This window comes from Gossypium arboreum, chromosome 9, assembly GCF_025698485.1.
Source record: "Gossypium arboreum isolate Shixiya-1 chromosome 9, ASM2569848v2, whole genome shotgun sequence".
NCBI lineage: Eukaryota > Viridiplantae > Streptophyta > Magnoliopsida > Malvales > Malvaceae > Gossypium > Gossypium arboreum.
Window position 1 is genome coordinate 67,718,953 of NC_069078.1, and position 21,036 is coordinate 67,739,988.

The 21,036-nt window shown below is 34.5% G+C and overlaps 3 protein-coding genes across 3 annotated transcripts; 2 read left to right on the forward strand and 1 right to left on the reverse strand.

Annotated features, from left to right (window-relative positions):
- Positions 1 to 1,368: 1,368 nt before the first annotated feature.
- Positions 1,369 to 7,823, forward strand: LOC108450146 (uncharacterized). The gene is made up of 18 exons (XM_017747643.2): positions 1,369 to 2,547; positions 2,642 to 2,731; positions 2,832 to 3,033; positions 3,127 to 3,238; positions 3,583 to 3,675; positions 3,814 to 3,895; positions 3,975 to 4,034; positions 4,116 to 4,168; positions 4,435 to 4,601; positions 5,230 to 5,443; positions 5,907 to 5,964; positions 6,080 to 6,136; positions 6,222 to 6,470; positions 6,716 to 6,783; positions 6,868 to 6,924; positions 7,027 to 7,120; positions 7,207 to 7,347; positions 7,462 to 7,823. The coding sequence occupies exons 1-18, from the start codon at positions 1,651 to 1,653 to the stop codon at positions 7,567 to 7,569; spliced, it is 2,802 nt and encodes a 933-aa protein (XP_017603132.1). The 5' UTR covers positions 1,369 to 1,650; the 3' UTR covers positions 7,570 to 7,823.
- A 5,521-nt stretch (positions 7,824 to 13,344) lies between these two features.
- Positions 13,345 to 16,398, forward strand: LOC108453031 (uncharacterized). The gene has a single exon (XM_017750913.2). The coding sequence runs from the start codon at positions 13,345 to 13,347 to the stop codon at positions 14,305 to 14,307; it is 963 nt and encodes a 320-aa protein (XP_017606402.1). The 3' UTR covers positions 14,308 to 16,398.
- On the reverse strand, positions 15,791 to 16,347 carry LOC108453035 (histone H2B-like). The gene has a single exon (XM_017750916.2). It carries the CDS (start codon positions 16,345 to 16,347, stop codon positions 15,922 to 15,924), a length of 426 nt encoding a protein of 141 aa, XP_017606405.1. The 3' UTR covers positions 15,791 to 15,921.
- Positions 16,399 to 21,036: the final 4,638 nt, after the last annotated feature.

Consider the following 21,036-nt stretch of genomic DNA (forward strand, 5'->3'; position numbering starts at 1 on the left):
ATGAATATATTTAAATAAAAATTACAATATTTTAAATAAACTAACGGCCATATCCTTTCCCGCCACCACTGTAAAAATTTCTCATTTTCACTATACGACCATATTCCCCGGTATTCTCCGGCATTCGCATAATCTATTATTTTCTCTGACGCGCCACGCAAAACAGTAGGCCAAACTCTAGTGAGGAACGCGTAATTCAAACCAACGGCTGCTCGACGTGAACTTCACGAGCAATGAATGCATGTGGACGTACGTGTCTTAGGCTAAAGCGCTCGCAAACTTATTTGGCGCAATCTGATTGGTGGGAGAAAACGTTAATTGGCTCAGCCGCGAAAATGAAACTAGGAGCAGCTGGTAACAGTCGAGAATGCCCCTACATCTGCTGAGTTTTTAATTTTGTGTCCTTAGTCTGAGGTTTTATCTTTAGATGTTTGCTAACAAGTCCTTATACGTTTTCTTTATTACAATTTTCACTCTGAAATCAAATGCATAATTATAGTTTGATATATCATCTATTAATAGAATTAGAGTTACACCATATTTTCTGGAAAAAAAGAATACTTGAATTTAAATTCTATGAAATATAATAATATCTTGAATTTAAATTCTATGAAATATAATAATATAGGGTTCAATATTGATTTGTTGGATGCTTTGGCTAATTTTGTGAATCATAAAGATAGTTTTCATAAAATAAAAATCATATAATATTCATTTATGTCTTGAAAATTGAAGTATGATGTATGGTAGATGTTGAATTATATACATACTAACATTCTAAAACTTGTTGTTTTTTTATAAAATGAAGCACAATTGATTTTCTACTTCCTTGCTCTATTTGATATTTGATTTTATCTAATGGAAATTTTTAATTGGGTGTGTATTTTCACAATCACTTAACTAATCATTAATTTAATGTATAATATCTCATTTAGTACATGAAACATACGAGCAAGAGCGAAGTCAAAAACCTTTTTGGATGGATAAGTTGATGAGACATTGTGAGTAATAGAAAATTTTATGTAAATTTTAAAGTTGATTGATAGGAGATATTTATAAACATTCCCCCTTAAAACTTTTCGCTTGCATTAAAGTAGTATTTTATGAAATATTTAAATTTTATTTTATTTTCCAAAAGTCTATATAATACAAAATATAAAGATAAAAATCAGGATTTAATTCCTATAAATTCGTTTTATAGTTAACTTGGATTAGAATTAGAATTTGAAGTTTACAAAGTTCCCAAATAGAAGGGCTAACTAACTCAAAAACCTAAATTTGAGGGGGCCACCTGAAAAATAACAAAAATACATGACCCACCAGACAAATCTAAAACGATGTCGATCTGTAAGGGCTAGTTTCGTCATCCTACATCTACGAATGTTATCGTATATAAATCTTTCTCCTCCCTCGTTTGGTTTTCGTGTTCTTGCACAATATGTGATTCAGACAACCCCACGAAAAACCCTAAGATTTATTTATTTATTTTCTTTTTTTGGCTGTTTGGAACTACCCTAAAACCCTAAAATTTCCTTCCGTTGATTTATCTCAAATGCATGTTTTTGTGAATCTCTTTTGATTTGTTTTTGGCTCTAGGGTTCTTGATATATCGGAGGGTTTTGTTTATTTATTTATTTATTTTAAATTTAAATGGCGACTCATACTGACGGGAAGGATTTCGTGGTGCTATCTCGGGTAAGAACGGGTCTGAAGCGCGAATTCGAGTTTGCTTTGAAGGTTCAAGCGGAGATGTGTGGGTCTTTGGGTCGGACTCGGTCTAGGAAGTCACAGAATGGACCAGCGTTGAGTCCAGGTAAGAGGAGTAACAAAAAATTGAAGAGAGAACCTAAGGTTGAGGAAGAACCGATAGATTTGATCAGTGAAGAAGAGGCCAAAAGCGACGTCGTGGATGTGGAAGAACCGAAGACAGAGGTGGATGGTTGTGAAGAAGAGGAGTCAAAAAGGGTAGAAGAGGAAATTAAAAGTGTGGTCATTGAAACAATGTTTGAAGATGTGGTTGGCGATGAAGGGAAGGGAGGAAGTGAACCCGAAAAGACAATAATAGGTACGCTAGATGAAAAGGAAGAGAAGGTATCAAAAATGGATGTTGACATTGGAAAGAAACAAAGTGAATTGGAGGATGCAACGAAGAATGTAGACGGGGAAAAGGGAAAGGAGGATTTGGTGATAAAAAGTGAGCCCTGTAAAAGGGATTCGATAGTGCCTTTTTTTGCTAGTCTCGAGGGTAGTAGTAAGGTAGAGGAAGTGGTGAAGGAAGAGAAACCTTTACGTACATATACCCGATCCTCGTCGAAGCCAAAGGTGGAGACGGTGGAGGGAGCTGTTTTAGGAGATGCTGTTATTGTGAATGCCAGTGATGTGAAAAGTGGTCGTGATGATAATGGAGTTAAAGGTGTGGATAGTCTGATAACGCCCGAAATTAATGTGTCTACTAAGTTTGTTAGAAACTTCCCTACAAAGTTAAAGGATCTTTTTGATTCAGGGATGCTTGAAGGGGCAAATGTGAGGTATGCCCGAAGCTCAAAGGTATGGTTCTGGAAAAAGAATTTGTAGATGAAATGTTTTTTTCATGCTCTTTTATTTGGAATATGTTGGTTTTTGAATGTTTCTGTTATCGTAGGTTACAAGAAATTCAGGAAGTAATGAGCTTCGAGGAGTAATTAAGGGCTCTGGAATATTGTGTTTTTGCAGTGCTTGCAAGGGGGTTAATGTAAGGGTTTATTTATTAATGGGTTTTTTTCATGATGCCTTATTTTATGTATTAGCGAATATGGTAGTTTCTTTTTATTGATGATTTATCATGAATGTAGGTAGTTACTCCTACCTTATATGAGAATCATGCTGGTAGCTCAAACAAACGCCCTGCAGAGTACATTTACCTTGAGAATGGGCATACCCTGCGTGATGTAATGAATGCCTGCAAAGATAGTTCATTGACCACATTAGAGAATGGTCTGAGAATGGTGATTGGATCTTCAATGAAGAAATCCAGCTTTTGTTTGAACTGTAGAGGTTAATCTTCCATTTCTTTTATATTTTATTTTCTCTTTTCTATTTTTGTTTGTCCTCCAAGGGTTTAACATTCAGTTCCTTTTATTATTGTAGCATCTATTACTGATGCTGATTCTGGAAAACCTATGATTCTATGTAATTCATGTGTGGATGTAAAAGAGTCTCAAGACAGCTCAATTGAAGTGGCTGATGGTGCTAGTGATAGGTATGGTTTGTTCTGTGTTTTGAACCCGTCTTTTGGTTCATCACCATGCTGACTTGTACAAAATCCAAGAATTCTATGATTTAATGGCCTTGTTAGATTAGTAATAGGCAAAGTAAAACATTCTTGCAATTTCATCCTATATGGAAACTTCTTACTGTTTTTGGGAATGTTACCATGTTATAACCCTTTGGTCGCATTCGCATTTGTTTGTCTGAAACGCTTTGACTGCATTGCTTTTACTCGTGCAGTATTTCATTCATTCTGTAGGATCAAAGATAAGATATTATTTCTCTTTAAGTTTTACTTATTCACCCCTCATTTTCTTTTTGTTTGGTTAAATTCAGATCACCCAGATCAACTGTGGTTCCAAAGTCACCAATCAGTGCTTCAAAATGCAGCTCGTCACAAACTAAGAGTCAGGGAAGAGTAACTAGAAAGTAAGTATTATTGTTGTTGTTATTATTATCATTATAATCATAATCTGTTTGTGTGTTTAACGTTTCACTACTGTATATAGTTGATGTGGTCACTTATCTTTCTGTTGTTTTGCTAATCTCTTGATTTTTTTTTCTTAGAGATCTGCGGATGCATAAATTGGTATTCGAGGAAAATGGGTTGCCAAATGGAGCTGAACTAGGGTATTTTGTTCGTGGAAAGGTTAGTGTTAGTTTATTTTACCATAAACCTTGTCTTATTCTAACATGTCTAATGTAAGAGGTGATTTGGTGTGTTGCAGAAAATGCTTGTTGGTTATAAAAGGGGATATGGAATACTTTGTACCTGTTGCAATTCGGAGGTACCTTACTTGTTTTCCCCAATTAAATGTTGTTTCCTAATTTTTCTCAGTCCTTTTATAGTCTTCATGTTAAATGTGCAGATAAGCCCCTCTCAGTTTGAGGCTCATGCTGGTTGGGCAAGTCGTCGCAAGCCGTAAGTCTCTCTTCAGTTCTAGGTTGTCAAGTTTTGTTGTTTTTGGTCATCTTTAATCTTATGATTGATATGTTCCAGTTGTGAGCTCCAGGGCATGTAGTTTCTGTATATCTTTTAAAAGTGTTTGATATTATGGTTATATTGGGATGGGCAAGTACCACCAATTTTAAGCATGGATGGAATATAAGGAAACTATGTTGCATTTATTGTATGTATATATCTATAAACATGAATATGTTTTTCACGTGGTGTTACTTTGTTTACAGTTTTCAACACATTTACACATCAAATGGAGTATCTCTCCATGAATTGTCAATATCCCTGTTGAAAAATCAGAAGTACTCTACAAATGAGAGTGATGACCTATGTAGCATCTGTTTGCAAGGAGGGAATCTATTTTGCTGTAATACATGTCCAAGGGCTTTTCACAAAGGTCGGTTTTCAACTTTTTCCTTCAATATTCTATTATCTTCCAAACTTAATGATGGCTCTCTTTTTGGGGATAAGCTTACATGATTATTACCCTTAACAACTTCCAAAACAATTTCTCAGTATCTGCCTTCTTTTCCTGTGTGTACGCATGCATGTGTCTATCCAATTCTTTTTCTTCAGTTTGGTCAAATTATAACTATTATCTTAGAATCTTTTTTCCTTGAACTTGAGGGTTACAGCTTTTGCCTTTAGTTGTCTTGCCCATAATGAAAATCTTAAGGGAATGGCTCTAGTGGAGTCCTAATTGTGTTCTGGTGACATGTTCCAGTTACTTACCCATGTGGTTAATGGTCTTACTCGTCATATGAGGATTGTGTTTCCTCCACCTTTTCCCCATCCTTGCAACTCAATTTAGCATCAGGAGATGAGAATCTATTACCATATTGTGCCCACTTTTAGGATTTCTTCCTATTTGGTTTTTGTGTGCTTTTGTGTTTCTCTTGGGTTGTGTGCACCGTGCCTTGGGTCATTTGGACGGGGTTAGCATTTAAAATTAATTCATTATCCAGAAATGCATTTTTGTTATGGGTATGGATTCCTGTTGAGCTCTTGATGCTGGCTGATTGCAGAGTGTGTTTCTCTACCAAGCATTCCAACTGGTACTTGGCACTGTAGATATTGCCAGAATACCTTCCAAAAGGAAAAGTTTGTGGAACGTAATGCCAATGCTCTAGCTGCTGGAAGAGTTGCGGGAATTGATCCAATAGAACAGATAACAAAGAGATCCATTCGAATCATCAAAACTCCTGAGACAGAAGTTCCCAGCGTATGTGTGCTATGCAGGTCAGGACCATTCTGTTATTACCATTTAGAAGATGTCTTTGTTGTTATGAACCATTCCTATTCATCCTCAATAAACCCTCCTGTCCTCACTTCATTTAAAGAATGGGAATCTTTTAGCTTTAATAATTTTATAACATTTATGCTTAGCAAAAGATTTGCTATTAACTGGATTCCATTTACAAGCAGTTGTTAAATCTAACATTATAGCATAGACCTGGAATCTTCTAGATTTTTAAAATCTCTGGATTGATTCACAGTCTGCATTGCTGAGAAATTGCTTGTTAAGCCAATCCTAAAGCTTGTCTTTATTTGCAAATTGACTAATTTCTGATCTCCACATGTTCTGGTGCTGTACTCAAGCGGAGGCTTAAATTTTGCTGTTTCAGTTTTTTTCTCTCTCCTCTCTATAATCTTTTCAGAATTTGTATGGTTATTCTGTATTAACATGCTTGAAATTTTGCAGAGGTCATGCTTTTAGCAAATCAGGATTTGGTCCACGCACTGTTATACTTTGTGATCAGGTAGCTTCTTGGTTCTGTTTGTGTATGTGGTTGTCAAATTCAAGCTTGTACATAATATTCTAACCCTGTTACTGGCACTTAATGACCCATTTTATTTTATTTTATTTTTCCATAGTGTGAGAGAGAGTATCACGTGGGCTGTCTGAGGGATCATAATATGGATGACCTTAAGGTACCATTTCTCTCTGTTAAATAGTTTCATCGTTTTCCTGATTTTTCCTGTTTAATAAATGAGTTGGACACCATGCTTTCTACAGGAGTTGCCAGAAGGAAAGTGGTTTTGTTGCACAGATTGCAATAGAATTCATTCTGCTCTACAGAAATTGATAGTTCGTGGGGAAGAGAAGCTTCCTGACTCGTCTCTGCTTGTTGTAAAGAAGAAACATGAAAAAAATAGGTTGGAGAGCAAGGCCAGTCTTGATATAAGATGGAGGGTTCTCAGTGGGAAAATGATATCTTCTGATGACACTAGAGTATTGCTTTCCAAAGCTGTTGCGATCTTCCATGTATGTAGTTTTCTTGCTGATGATCAATTTTCGATACCAGCATCATTAGCTAGGAAACATTTTGTTTTTGGCCATCTTCTTTAGCCTCTATGGCATTCATGTGAGCTTTAATTCTTGTAGTCACTGCAGTGCATCAGGGATTACGCATCTCTTTGTAATTTGTGTTGATCTGTCTTTGATGTAAACCAGAAGCTATCTGGTTTAGTACTAATTTATTGATGATGTGATGTTTGTGCTTTTATTAGGAACGCTTTGACCCTATAAGCGACTCTGGATCAAGTAAAGGTGATCTCATTCCATCAATGGTATATGGGTAAGCAATATTTTATTCTTGTCTACTTAATGTTTGCTAATAATGTAGCACTGCTGTGAATAATATCACCAAATGGTATTGCAGAAGAAGTGTGAAGGACCAAGATTTTGGTGGCATGTACTGTGCAATGTTAACTGTCAAGTGAGTCTCTCATCTTATTTCATCAAGTTTCTTTTCAGTATTATCTTTATAGAGTGAGGGCTGTATCTGAGTGCCCTGAATCTTTCTTTTCCTATCATGCAGTCAAGTGGTGGTGTCAGCTGGTATTTTTAGGATATTTGGGCAGGAGGTGGCTGAAATTCCCTTAGTTGCAACTAGTACCGAAGGTGAAGGACAGGTAACATTCACTGCTTGTGAAAAAACATTTCCCACCCAACCAAGCTCTTTGGAAATTTGTAACTAAAACAAGATTTGACTATGCAGGGTTATTTCCAATGCCTTTTCACTTGCCTAGAAAAGCTGCTTGGGTTTCTAAATGTGAAAAACCTCGTGCTTCCAGCAGCTGATGAAGCAGAATCCATATGGACGAAGAAATTCGGATTCAGCAAGATAACAAAGGAGGAGGTATGATCGTAATATTTCTGTCAGCCTGCAGGGTTGCTTTCTTTGGTTAAATTGTAGTCTTATCTACAGATGAAAATAACATATCTTCTCTCTACGATTATGCATATGCTGCAGCTAGACAAGTATAGAAGAGACTACCAAATGATGGTCTTCCAGGGTACATCCATACTGCAGAAGCCAGTCCCAGAAATTCGACTGATCCGTAAACCAGAGCATGAGTGATGAAATTTTGAGCATTGCAATTGGAAAGCTACTGCTTTTTTTTTTTTTTTCCCTTCAAGAGTCTTTCCCCTAAAATGTATAGGTTCTTTCTTTAAAAAAAAAAAAAAAGAATTGTTGTGCAGGAAATACAGGGCAATCAAAATTACCATAGTACAAATTTACCTTCGGGGTTTTGTAGCACAGAAATGAAAAAAGAGAACACAGTGAGACAGACAATGACATATACAGGGAAAAAAAGTAATGAATTTTGATAATCTGCTTGAATAGGTTTGTTTGCAGTTTTAGTCGTTTACTATCATCTATTAAAGCTTATGGTCGAGTTTTATATATATAAAATATATATTAAATATCTTTTTTATAACTTAGTCATATATTTTTATTATATAAAATATCTTTTTTATAACTTAGTCATATATTTTTATTATATTATATGTTATATTTATTCTATTAGTATATTCTATATTAATAAAATAATATTATATATTAATTACCTTTTGAGATTGCTTTATTTATTTATTTTGTTCTCTTTATAAGAATCATCTCGTCTTCTAAAATGCTACTTTGTAAGTCACATGCAGTGATTTTACACATCTAATTTTTAAATAATGTATATTTAATTATTATTTATTGTTGATAATGATTTTTATATTTTAAAATAATATATTATATATGAAAGTAAGTTAAAATATTATTTTGAAAAAAAAGTAAATTAACATATAATAATTATAATAATAATTCAAAATAAATACGAAAGATGTTTATATTAAATTAATAAATATATTTACTAAATAGTGACTACAAAATAATTATTTTCAAAACAAATCTATTAAATTTTTAAAATTTATACCAAACAAATAACAAATAGATAAAAGGACGACTTTGGAGAGTATTTACTTCATACAATATAAACAACTTAAGAAAAATTTAAAAACAATAGTATCATAATGTTATATTACATCTTTATCAATTAAAATAAGCTTCAATCATTTTCGGTGCCATTGTTGTTCGAATATGATTTAATGTTGCCTTTTTTTAAGAACCATTGCTTTAATGATTTTTTTTTTTGTTAAAATTATGCTATTTGGATTTAATATTGTACTTTTATTTAGTCATTTCAAGCCCATTTGATGAGTGATGGGCAGCAAACCCTAGTTTCAAAGGGATTGTCATTACCAACCCTAGTCAGTCCTAAAAGGATTGTATATTTTTTATTAAAATATTATTATTTTGTATTCTCTTGTTCAACTATGACTCTTGTGATTTTCTATAGATAAAGACTGTGGGCTAGGGTTTAAGGTTTTAGAGCTAGGTCAAGATATACGACATTAAGCGTTGTTACTCTATCAAAATTTAGTGAGATTTAGTCTTCAAACAAATTCTATTCTTTGAGAGTGTTTAACTTTTGGTTTCTAGCCCGTGGAGAGATATTGATCTTCCCTATCGAAATATCCATAAAGTTTTCATTGTGTTAATCGATTCATGAATTTAAAGTCCATGCTCTAAGTAAGTCAAGGGTTTGAAAATAACAAAGAAGATCGTGTTAGTAGAAAGCAAGAAAGCTAGAAAATGACCTATATCACTTAACCCAGAACACAAATACTAATTTTGTAAGAGTTGATTACTATAAATAACACAACAAATCAATTTTAGAAGAAAAAAATTTTAATTTTTCGTTGTGCAACAAACTTGTTTTTTAAACCAAATTATTTCAATAGGAGGCAATTGCTATACATAGTAAATACCCCATGTTAGGATAGGGGCCCTACCCTATGCTACTGTCTCCTAACAACCAGGAATCTTTGACAATATCTACTAAATCCTCGAGTGTGGAACTTCAACAATTATTGGCAGAGTTTAAGGATGTTTTCCAAGTTCCTAGTGGTTTACCTCTCTCCCAATTGAAAGATCATTGGATTCCTCTTCAAGATGAGAGTAAGATGGTGAAATTCATACCTTACCATTACCCTACAGTCCAAAAAAGTGAGATGGAGGAGACTGATACAAGAGATGTTACAAGCCAGTATAACCAGAGATAGCAACAATTTCTTTGCTTCTCCAATTGTCACGATGAAGAAAAAAGATGGAAGTTGGAGGCTCTGAGTAGATTATAGACAACTTAACCAGTTTCCCATCAAAGGCAAATTCCCAATACCTGTCACAGAGGAGCTACTTTATGAATCAGGGCATGCCATTTACTTCTCTAAGCTAGACTTGAGGTCTGGCCACCACCAAATCAAAATGTAGGAGAAAGAAACTCACAAGACAGCTTTTAGAACTCATGAGGACCACTACGAGTTGTTGGTTATGCCTTTTGGCCTAATTAATGCTTCCTTTAGCTTCCAAGCATTGATGAATGTTTTCTTGAAAACCCTCCTGAGGAAGACAATCTTTATGTTTTTCGATGACATATTGGTCTACCCAGCTGGCTGATCTGATCACGTGTCACACCTTAAGAAGGTTTTGCAGTTTTTAAGGGAACATCAATTGTTTGCCAAAAAGAATAAGTGTGGCTTTGGTACCACTCAGATTAAGTACTTGGGCCATATCATCTCCAAAGGATCATCCCCATGCTTACGTCTGCCAAGTGTGGGCTCGCTTCAAATCAAAAAAAATTTCCACAAATTTATCAGTAGGGTAATTTCTTAATTTTTTAAAACTTTTCGGTCAAGTTGTAAATAAGAAAAATATCTCTAGAAATTTTCTCAAATAATTTTTTCAGAGAATTTTCTCACTACAACTTTCTCTTGAATTCAAGTGTGTGTAAAATAATGACCCATGACTCTCTTTATACAAGGAGAGTTTAAAGAGTTCAACAATGATTAAACTTAATCACTTTAATATTAAATTAACAAAATACTATCAAAATAAGTATCAAATTAAATTTAATATTAAATCAATTAAAATAATATTATTTTTGGAATAGTTAATCTGAAATCAAATTATTCAGTAGAGTCCAATAGGAGTGTGATTCTTCCGCTGCTCAACTGTCGAAGGACCACCCGCCAGCCATCGGAATGTCGTCATTGCTGCCACCGACATTATTGGGTCCGATGGTGCCATTGTAGGTGCGAGACCATCACGGCACCCCGAGTCAGTTCGACTGTTGTTTATTCAGTCTAAGCTAGTGGCAGCCCAACCGATCCGACCTAGCCATCAGTTGGACCGTCGGGCTGGTTTCACATACCAGGCCTGTACGATTAATTTTATTTTTTTTGTTTCGATCTTGGTTTTAAGTTCACGAGCCCAATTTTCAATATCAGGTCCAATTTTCAAGCTCAATTACCCATTAGGACAATTATTTCACTTGAAAATTAATTTCCAAAAATATCATATTAATTTTAATTTATTTGATTAATTTAATTTTACTTAATCAAAATTTATTTTCTCAAAAATCACTTAGATTTTTCAAATTAATTTATTAAGAAAATTCTTTAATCAAATCCTCTAGTTGAACAATTCTCATGACCGCCTAATTTAATTTCACATCGAATAAATCAACTCAATTAAATTATTTTCAAAGTCATTGAATTTTCTTCTGATTCAAATGCAGCCTGATTAAGCTTTTGTTGAGCTAGCAGAGAGGCTAATCGGACATATACAATTAGGTTCTAGTAATTGCAATTATATCCAGAAGCATCGTTCAGATAATTCGCAATTTGCTTAATCATGGAGTCAGTCCAGAAGAAGTACCATGATTGAAAACTCCTTATTGTATACTATTTACTAAAGCAATTCATCCAACTGCTTTGTCCAATAACCTCATCATGCGTGTGTTAATCTCATATGATATCCTTGATTCCTTTGAGTTAAATCTGTTCACTCAATACAACATTATTTTATCTCATTGTCACCATTGTGTCTTCTTAATGATTAATATGATCACTGTGAATTAATGACTGTGATAAATTGCTCGTTCGAGAACAAGCAACTCGAGGCCACATTCCATATTTATCAATCCACACAATACTAACGAGAGGATATCGTTAACTCTTTAATCAAGCTATGAATTACATTGTTGTTAGTAAAGTCATGTACCCAACATATCGGCTATGGGCTCAATCATCTTTATAGCATAAGTCTCCACTTATGTCAAAGCACATAAGTTACATACGCATGGTCAGTGACTAACTTAAGATTTCGGTAAATCACACTATGAATGTCACAAGTGAATTAATCCACAAACAGATTCAGAATTAATTCATCTTGGGTCCAGTCCAATGTATCATTCTTCTAATGAATACATCTATATCATTACCCGTTGAGCCAACTGCTCTGATAGCCAAGACTAGTCATCTCCCAAGTTAAAATCGTAGATGACATAATAATCATTCTAAGTATTTGAATCAAATGCTCACTTTGATTCTTTAACAGGATTACGGACTCGTTTAGATTATCTACTGAAATAAGTTATCTTTCGGAATGTAAACGTTCTTACAGTGCTACTTATCATCAATTTGAACTTAGACATCAATAAGCTAATGTTTGCTTGTCACAATTTCACAATGCATGCAAAACATGAAAAACAGAAATACAAAAAACATAATAGTGAAATGTGAAAATAACTTTATTTATTCATTGTTTAAATACATAGAAAACAATTAAATGTTTACGATAATATGGGTACATTTTTCAACATCTTCCACGTATTCCAGCTCAATAAGCATATTGGTAAGGCCCCAAGTCAAGCCAGCTTGCCATTGGTGGGAATTGATGAAGCCCTTCTCAAATAGCCATTCTGAGTGGTGGATAAGCATATGGTGCATAAAGGATCATGTTACCACAAAAACCTTGGTAGAATGGGCTAACACTTTACCTAAAGACTCTACTTGGGAGAATCTGTAGGACCTTCAACAATAGTTTCCAACATTTGATGCTTGAGGACAAGGATCCTTTTTGGGGAAGGGAGTAATTGATATGGAATGAAGCAACAACAGTCATTTCTATTGCTTAAATTTCTATTAATTTTGTTATTTTCTATTTCTGTTAACTTGTAACAAATGCAATGTTTTAGATTTGGGAAACTTAACAAAACGATGTGTATTAGCTAGGGTTCGAGTCATGTCAAAACATGTTTTATACCGTTTAAATGAAACAGTGTGCTTTATGTTTTATACCATTTAATGAAACAGTGGGAAGGCACAACTTTCATCATAACGGCTTGCCAAACTGTTTCAATCAACTGTTGTTTCTTTCCCTCTTAAGCAGAAGCCAATGGGAGAAACAGTTATGGAATTTCAGGATTGAATTTGCTTCTCTCTCGTCTCTTTTTCTCGATTTTCTTCCTCTTGTCTCTCCTGTGTTTTCTCAGTTTGTTTCTTTTCTCGTATCACTTAGAAGTTGGGTGATCAAACTGAAAGTGTGAACATAATGTGACATGTACAATTTAACTATTGCTACAGATTTAATAGTTAGGTGACTAAAATAAAAACGTCCTAAAAATTGAGTGATGAAATTATAAAAATTTTATTTTGATGACCAAAATAAAAATACCTAAAAATTGGGTGACCATAAATTTACCAATAATTTTATCATTTTGATAAATACTTTTTTAATTTATATTAATAAATAAGAAAAACCACTTGCTGGCTTGTGGCTGTAATGCCATGTTGACTCTAAAGTTGCACTCAACCTTTGTTTTCTTTATTCTTTCTTCTTCTTTTTTTTTTTTTTCCTTCTTTTTTTTTTAAATCTTTGAAAAAAAAAAGGGAATGAAAAGCGCCTGCCAAAAGAATAAGTTCGAAAGGAAATCCAAGTTAGGGTTCTGAGAAAAGAAAAATGAAAGCTTCATTGAAATTTCGGGAAGAGAAGCAGCCAGTGTTGAGGGCCAAAATACCTCTAAGCATTTTGGGCTTGCCATTTCAATCAGGCATCGTCGCCGGCGAACCCAAGGAGCTCACTTTAAATCTTTCTACGTTCTTTGAATCTGGGCCGTCCATCAAGATCGCTTACCGTCCTACTGACACGTGGAACCCTTTCTCTCTTATCGTCAAGACTGGCACCGGCCCCTTCGGTTCTCCCATGTCCACCTCTTTGCTTATGAGTGCTGAGTTCAACCTTCTTGGCCGTGGAAACCCTAGCTTTATGCTTCACCTCAAGCCTCAGTTCGGGGATTTCTCCATCAAGAAGTCCCAGTCTTCCGCTTTCGATAAAGTCGTCAAGATGACGAATGACGCCGTTGCGGATGTCGATTCGTCGGCTAGTGGCGATTTCGCGGGTTTCTTCACCGAGAAGGGGAAACTTGGGACTTTGATCTCGGGAGATATTGCGAGGATTCTGTCTGGAATGGAGGTAGCGGCGAGGACGGCTGTGCCAGTGAAGGGAAAGGCAATGTTGAAATTCCGATGGGGAATGAGGATTCCATCGGAGATGAAGAGTGGCGTCGGCGGGGCTGGGATTCCGTTTTTGGTGATGGATAAGATCGGGATCGAGCAGGTGGAAGGTGTTGATTCGAAGCAGGCTATAACCACAGCCAGCAAGGCGAGTCCAGGGGTAAGCACGAATGTGGACATTGCAGAGTCAATTTTTATGGTAAAGCGGCAGTTGGAAGCTCTGCATTCTGAGAATGCGTTACTGAAGAGAGCTGTGGATGATCTGAGACGAGAAATCTCCAGCGGAAATTTTGGGGATTTGAATTCTGTGAAATACAGAGAAATTGAAAGAAATGGGAAAACGGAGAGAAGGATGAATGAGAAGAATTCCATGGAAGAGGAGCTGAAGAAGGCATTGAAAGGAGCTTGAAGTTGTCGCAGAAATTAAAATGTAAGGATTTGGTTTGGTTACTATGCCTTTTATGTTTGGACTAGTAATTACTGCTAGTAGAATTAAAAAGAAAGAAGATTTTGATTGTGAGTTTTGGATATTTGAACTAAGATGAAACAATCAAATAGGCTGTGTTGAATTAGCCTTGCTGGAAGCTCTAACATGATGTATATGAAAAAGGCATAAGATATGGGGCCAATGGGCAGTATTGATGAAAGAAATATAGGTGTTGTAAAGATCTCCTGGTAGATTGAATAAAAATATCCCAATCTTCCATTTCTGCTCACCAACTATTGGAAGCGTTGTGTCTATCTCTATTCTGCAGGGAAATGATAAACCACATCCAAGAGACAATTAAGTCGTTGCCTAACATAAGCTTAACTTGGTTGACATGATTGATGAAATGGAAGCTTTTGCAATAATCTTGGATGCATTTCAGTGGTACATGCTAAAACCCAGATATCAAATTCATGAAGTAAAATGCAGAAGAAACTAGTATAGGAAGTCATTGAGATTTCAAACCTTAAACAAGGAAGGGCATTGTAACTTAAATTATTTTTATAATAACAGGGTGGAACAAACTTAGTAGTTGAAGCAGAAACTAACTAGAAGCAATGAGTTTACATGGGTAGCACTTGGGTCTTTCCCGACCCTTCTCATCAGGCCAAACAAAAAGCAAGCACCGGCTTCAGGAAAACACCATCCCTGAAATCAACATTGCAACTGCCCATTTTCATCTATCAGCCCTTCCTACCATTTACATAGAAACTAATCAAAACCCAGATTTCTGAAAACACAAACTTTTTCCTTCTTTTTAGCTCAAGCAAACAGGCGGGGAACTTCGAACAGGAAATTAACTATAAAGCGGCCACTGAAGAGGTGCCCTTCAGCAGTATTTAGAATTAAACCTTAAAAATGCACTACTCACGATAACATACAATCGCAAACACCTGAGTATGGCCTCAAAATTTTCATCGTCATTTGCAGAAGCTGGATAGGTTCGAACAGCACACACAAGTATTCATCGTGAAAACAAGCTTTCGCATCATTCCAAACATGTCAAAGGATCTTAATCCTCATATTCTCTGCAACAGATCCCCGTTTCCATCTTTTAGCAGCCTTTGCACCAGTTTTTGAATTACATCAACTCGTAAAAAACTTCGTTTTCATTATGCACATGCTAAAACCGGTTAAGAGTTTTAATCATCTTTAATGCAGCATTAAATGTCAACCAAAAATACCTAAAAACTTACGGTGAACATGGAACAAATAAAAATTCAAAACAAAAAACTTGAGCAAATCTTAAATTTTGAGATTTAGCACTTCTATCTATAACATCACTCGGAGAGATATATGTCTTTAAAATAAAATGAGATAAAAAAATAATGCTAGGATTAAATTGTAAATTTCAAATCAATTGGAGGACTAAACCTAAGTATGACAAAAGAAAGAAGAAGGAAGATAAATTCAAAATATGGTTAAATTTCCATTTAAGCTCTGCAAATAACAGGAAGACCTACAAAAAGCTAATGATTTTTACAAGAAAACCATATTTCCCAGATTTTTTTTTTATGTATTTTAGATTTTTGGAAACTAAGAACTGGTGAACTTTGTAACCGCCTTGGTCCCTTCTGAAACAGCATGCTTGGCCAACTCCCCAGGTAGGACCAATCTTACGGCAGTCTGAATCTCACGGGAGGTAATGGTGGGTTTCTTGTTATAGCGTGCAAGCCTCGAAGATTCTTGAGCCAGCTTCTCAAAGATGTCGTTGATGAAACTGTTCATAATACCCATAGCTTTGCTGGAAATGCCGATATCAGGATGGACTTGCTTCAGCACCTTGAAGATGTAGATCTTGTAGGTTTCAATGCTCTTCTTGGTTCGCTTCTTCTTCTTGTCCCCAGCTTCTTTAGGGAGCTTCTTCTCAGCTCTTGGTTTTTTCTCAGCTGGGGCCTTCTCGGCCTTTTTCTCCTCAGCTGGCTTTTTCTCGGCTGGCTTCTTCTCGGCTTTGGGTGCCATTGGAAACAAGTTGTGATTTCTAAAGATTAGAGAATGCAGTCAGTGGTGAATGAGAGAAGTGAAAGGTGAATATGAATATATAGGGAAGAAGGGAGAGATTTGATTGGTTGGTTTTCGTGAGCGAGGATGGGTGACGTGGGAAGTATGGATCCCTGGATTTGACAGGGTGGAATTGGACGGAGAGGATCGTTTCCTGTTCGTCTTGAATCTATAAGAAATTATTTTATTATTTATTTAAAGCGGGGTACTTTGGTTTCGATTACGTTTTTAAAATTTTGCCCAACCTTATGTTTCGCGGGCGAATTCTTACGGGTATCTAATTGTGAGCATCCAGTTGTGTTTCTCCACGTGGCGCGTATAAATATAATAATTTAGTTTTGGCTGGTATGCCTGCAGTTTGTTACACAAGTATAATTTATTTAATAGGTATGTACATGTGAATGGGTTAATTATAAATCCTATCAAAAATAGGTTTGAAATTACTAAAAATTATAAAAGCTTTTCCATTTCAACAGATTAAAAAGTAGGCTTTCTAGTTATTTATTTCGTCATTAAAAATAATTTAGAGGTATTATTACCTAATAAAATGTGTTTAGCTCAATAGTTTAGTATAAATGATTTGGGTGAAGCTAATTGTGCTCTACAAATTCAAGTTTTTAAGAAATGAAATTTTGATATCCTTTTTTGCAAGATTCACACATAAACAATACATGGAATGTTTTGCTATTTTCGATCCCAAAAAAGGATAATCTTGCTTTCATCTTTCTTTAAATAATGGTCTCAATGGAAAAAAAAAAAAAAAAGCATATGAAAAAAGTTCATTATGCTTCGACAGTAGAAAATCTTATGTATGCGATATTATGCACACGACCAAATATCTATTTTGTAGTAGGATTGGTGAGTTGATATTAGGCAAATATTGGTCTAAGACATTACCAAACAGTTAAGCACGTACTTAAGTATTTAAAAAGAGCAATGAATTATACGCTAATATGTTTTAGAGAGGATTTAACTCCTATTGGATACACGGATTCTAACTTCCAAACGTGTCAACATTTGAGGAAATCGACATCCTATTGTGTTTTTTTCAAGCAATGGATCCGAGCTATAGGATGCAACATTTGTTGCTAAAGCAACTACGATAATTTACAATCACATTATATTATTAGATGATTAAATTCAATTAAAACATGCATTCAATATGATATACAATCATTTTGGGTCTAACTCAAGCTTACAAAATCCCTAAAGCTAACCTGAGATAGAAATGGGACTTAATAGTAAAGAATTCAAATTACAGGGTTGACATCATGATGTCGCCAAACAATTTGTCATGTCATGATATCAGGCCACTCAACGTTGTGACGTCACTTACTGTTTTGGCCTTGTCAAGACCACGGGGTTCCTCGTCTCACCATGACATTATAGGTTATTTCTCGTCGCGATGTGGTACGTTTGACACCGTGATGTCACATATTATTTTTATAGTTTCTAAGTCCACTTCAACCTGCAAATTTCCACATTAACATATAGGCTAGCACAAATCATGCTTTCAGCCAGATACAACTATTTAGTCTCCATTCAAACCATTTAATACTTTGTTCACCCGAGCTATCTAACTAGTTCAGCTCATTTAGACCATTTACATATATGCTATCCACTAATGACTATTTGAAAGAACATCTCATGTACTTAACAAACCATATGTTAACTTCGTATACAATAACTTAACCACTCAAATCTTTCATTCAACTTTAGTCCAATACTTAATCTACCATTCATGACACATCAACAAATCTATTCAATCATTGTCTAAGACCACAACATATTTAATTTTATCATCAAGCATAATCACCTAAGTTTTATGCATGCATATTCAATTTTTCCATGCCATTATACTTTACTACCTATGTGCATAACCAAATGTGAAATCCATATATATATACATGAATACACATATACTTTGAATCCAAAAAAAATAAATGCATAAGTATAATCCTAAATAAAAGTGACTCAACTAAGTACATGCCAACCTAATTACAAAAAAATGCATAAAAACTTTGTTGAGTTGGGAATCGATTTCTGGATGTTGAAACTTTGCTTGATCTATCGAGGATCTACTGTACCTATGCACGAAGAAAACAAATTCTACGCTGAGTAATGAAGCTCGGAGGTATTTCTATAATTTAAGCAATAAAATGCAAGTAAAAAACTTTGTTGAGTTGGGAATCGATTTCTAGATGTTGAAACTCTGCTTGATCTATCGAGGATCTATTGTACCTATGCATGAAGAAAACAAATTGTACGCTGAGCAATGAAGCTCAGAGGTATTTCTATAATTTAAGCAATAAAATGCAAGTAAAATCAATTTAAAACTCTTAACCAATACGTCATTCAAATAAATTATCAATCATCTTGCCATAATATACCAATTATACCATATAATTCATTTTGTACATGTTCAACTAACTAATATGGGAATATTTTATATTAACATATCATGTCCCAAATCAAATTGAATTGATTCGTCACATTTCCATATATCATTACTCTACTTTATAGCATCAATACATATTAACAATTCATTTCATATTCTATCATCAAATTTACATTTTAAAACCCTATTAACTTGACTCGGACTTTAATGAATACACAGATCCAACCAACACACCAAATTTTGGAACCCAGTACCTTATAAGAAAAGTCTAAAGTGAATAAATTGCGCCTAGCGCTCATTGGTAAGACCGAAGTAAAAGTTGTACCCAACACTCATCAACATGTAGTCAAAGTGACTCGTATACTTGACTATGCCCGAACATTTAATAGGGTAACAATTTATTCAAATAATCATTTTGTTCAATTCGCATCTTATCAACTCAATTCATAGTTCAAACCATCAATTTATCACATAGAATATCCCATTTCAGCACAATTCAAAGTCAATTCCATAATTTCATCGAATTATACTATTTTCAATTTTATTCAATTTGGTCTTCCATCTCGATAATCAAACATTATCATACCAATTTGATTCAACTAATCAATCACATCTTATCTCCAAGTCTTACCATCCTAAACAATAGAAATATGCAACAATTAAAGTGATTTGAATTGTAAAAAACAAACTGAACCCTCGAGTTACTTGTCGTCAACTCTCGTTTTTTCTTTCCCTCTCGATGTTCCCGTGTCATTTTTAGCTACGAATAATAATCTGACAATACATAATACTAAATTCTAGCTCAAATCACAATCAATTACAAAGTCACACATATTTTTCAATTTATTCAATTTAGTCCTTAAAACCGAAACTAGCCTAACTTTCAATTTAAAGCTCCAAATTGAAATTCAGTTACACTATTACTCATTAGTGACCTTCTATTTCTTATTTTTATAGTCAATTTTATATTTTGTTTAGTTTAGTTCCTAATGTACAAAACTGTCAATTAAGTTTTATAATTTAGTCATTTTTTCACATTTAATCTTAAAATCTATCAAATTAACACCTAAAACTTCAAGAAATCAATAATGGAAACTTTCTAAATTTTTAAAAATTTTACAAATTGATACATGGGCTAGCTAAATCAAGCTCTCATGACCTCAAAAAAATAAAAAATTATAAGAAAATGACTAAATTGTACATACCAAATTAGGGTCAAAAGTTTATAAGCTCTTCCTTAGGTTTTTATTTCTTCAATTTCAATGTTTAGGGAAGAATAAGTTGATATTCTTCTTTTGCTCCACTAACTTCAATATATATGTAATTATTTTAATTAAACTTAATTTCATTAGTTAAAACTTAAATTAATTAAACAATATTCTTTAAATTAATTGCCCACTATTATGGATTTTAATATGGTCTAATTTCAATTTTAGACTTATTTAATTGTAATTTAAATCCTTAATTAATTTTCTAATTCAAAATTTATAGCAATTTCACTTTACAATTTAGTCCATGGACCTTAATTTATCAAAATTTTAGCTAAATTTCTAATTTAAAATTCAATTCACCTACATAATAATGCCATAAATATTTTTATTTAATATTTACAAACTCGGTTTATGAAAATGAGGTTTCAAAATCGTATTTTTTGGCACCATTGAAAATCGAGTCGTTACAACACGAGCCTACGAAAGCTCTTCTTCTAACTTGAGATCGAAATAGGACCAAATTGTAAAGCTCTTCTTTGTGTTCCATTGAAACTATAAATATTACAACTGACACTGTAAGCTTGCAGTTAAAACTGCTCTTCGAAAAAATAGTTTTCCCAAATCGTTTGTTTGAATGCACACGCACTGGCTGTCACATCTGTAACCCCATGTTTAGTGTCCTAGGGGACTCTATTTGATGCCATAGCTGAGATATAGTCTTACACATGTGACCCTATGTTTAATGTCCCAGCGGGCCCTATTGGATGTCATAGTCAAGCTATGGTCTTACACTTGTAACTACATGTTTAACGTCATAGCGAACCTTATTGGATGTCATAGCCAAGCTATGGTCTTACACCTATAACCCATGTTTAATGTTCTAGAGGACCGTATTGGATGCAATAGTCGAGCTATAGTCTTACACCTGTAACCCCATTATAGCCCATCCATTTTGCAAGGCCCGAACACCGTAGCGTCCCCTCCGCAAGGCCTGAAGCTTTACACATCATAGTTTGCAGTCAACAAATTTTGGATTACGGT

Bases quoted from the DNA above. Each gene is read 5' to 3' on its own strand.
- LOC108450146 (XM_017747643.2), top strand. From the start codon at position 1,651: ATGGCGACTCATACTGACGGGAAGGATTTCGTGGTGCTATCTCGGGTA. The intron at 4,169-4,434 runs GTAAGTCTCTCT...CTTTGTTTACAG, and splicing joins TGGGCAAGTCGTCGCAAGCC to TTTTCAACACATTTACACAT. The intron at 6,925-7,026 runs GTGAGTCTCTCA...CCTATCATGCAG, and splicing joins TGTGCAATGTTAACTGTCAA to TCAAGTGGTGGTGTCAGCTG.
- LOC108453031 (XM_017750913.2), top strand. From the start codon at position 13,345: ATGAAAGCTTCATTGAAATTTCGGGAAGAGAAGCAGCCAGTGTTGAGG.
- LOC108453035 (XM_017750916.2), bottom strand. From the start codon at position 16,347: ATGGCACCCAAAGCCGAGAAGAAGCCAGCCGAGAAAAAGCCAGCTGAG.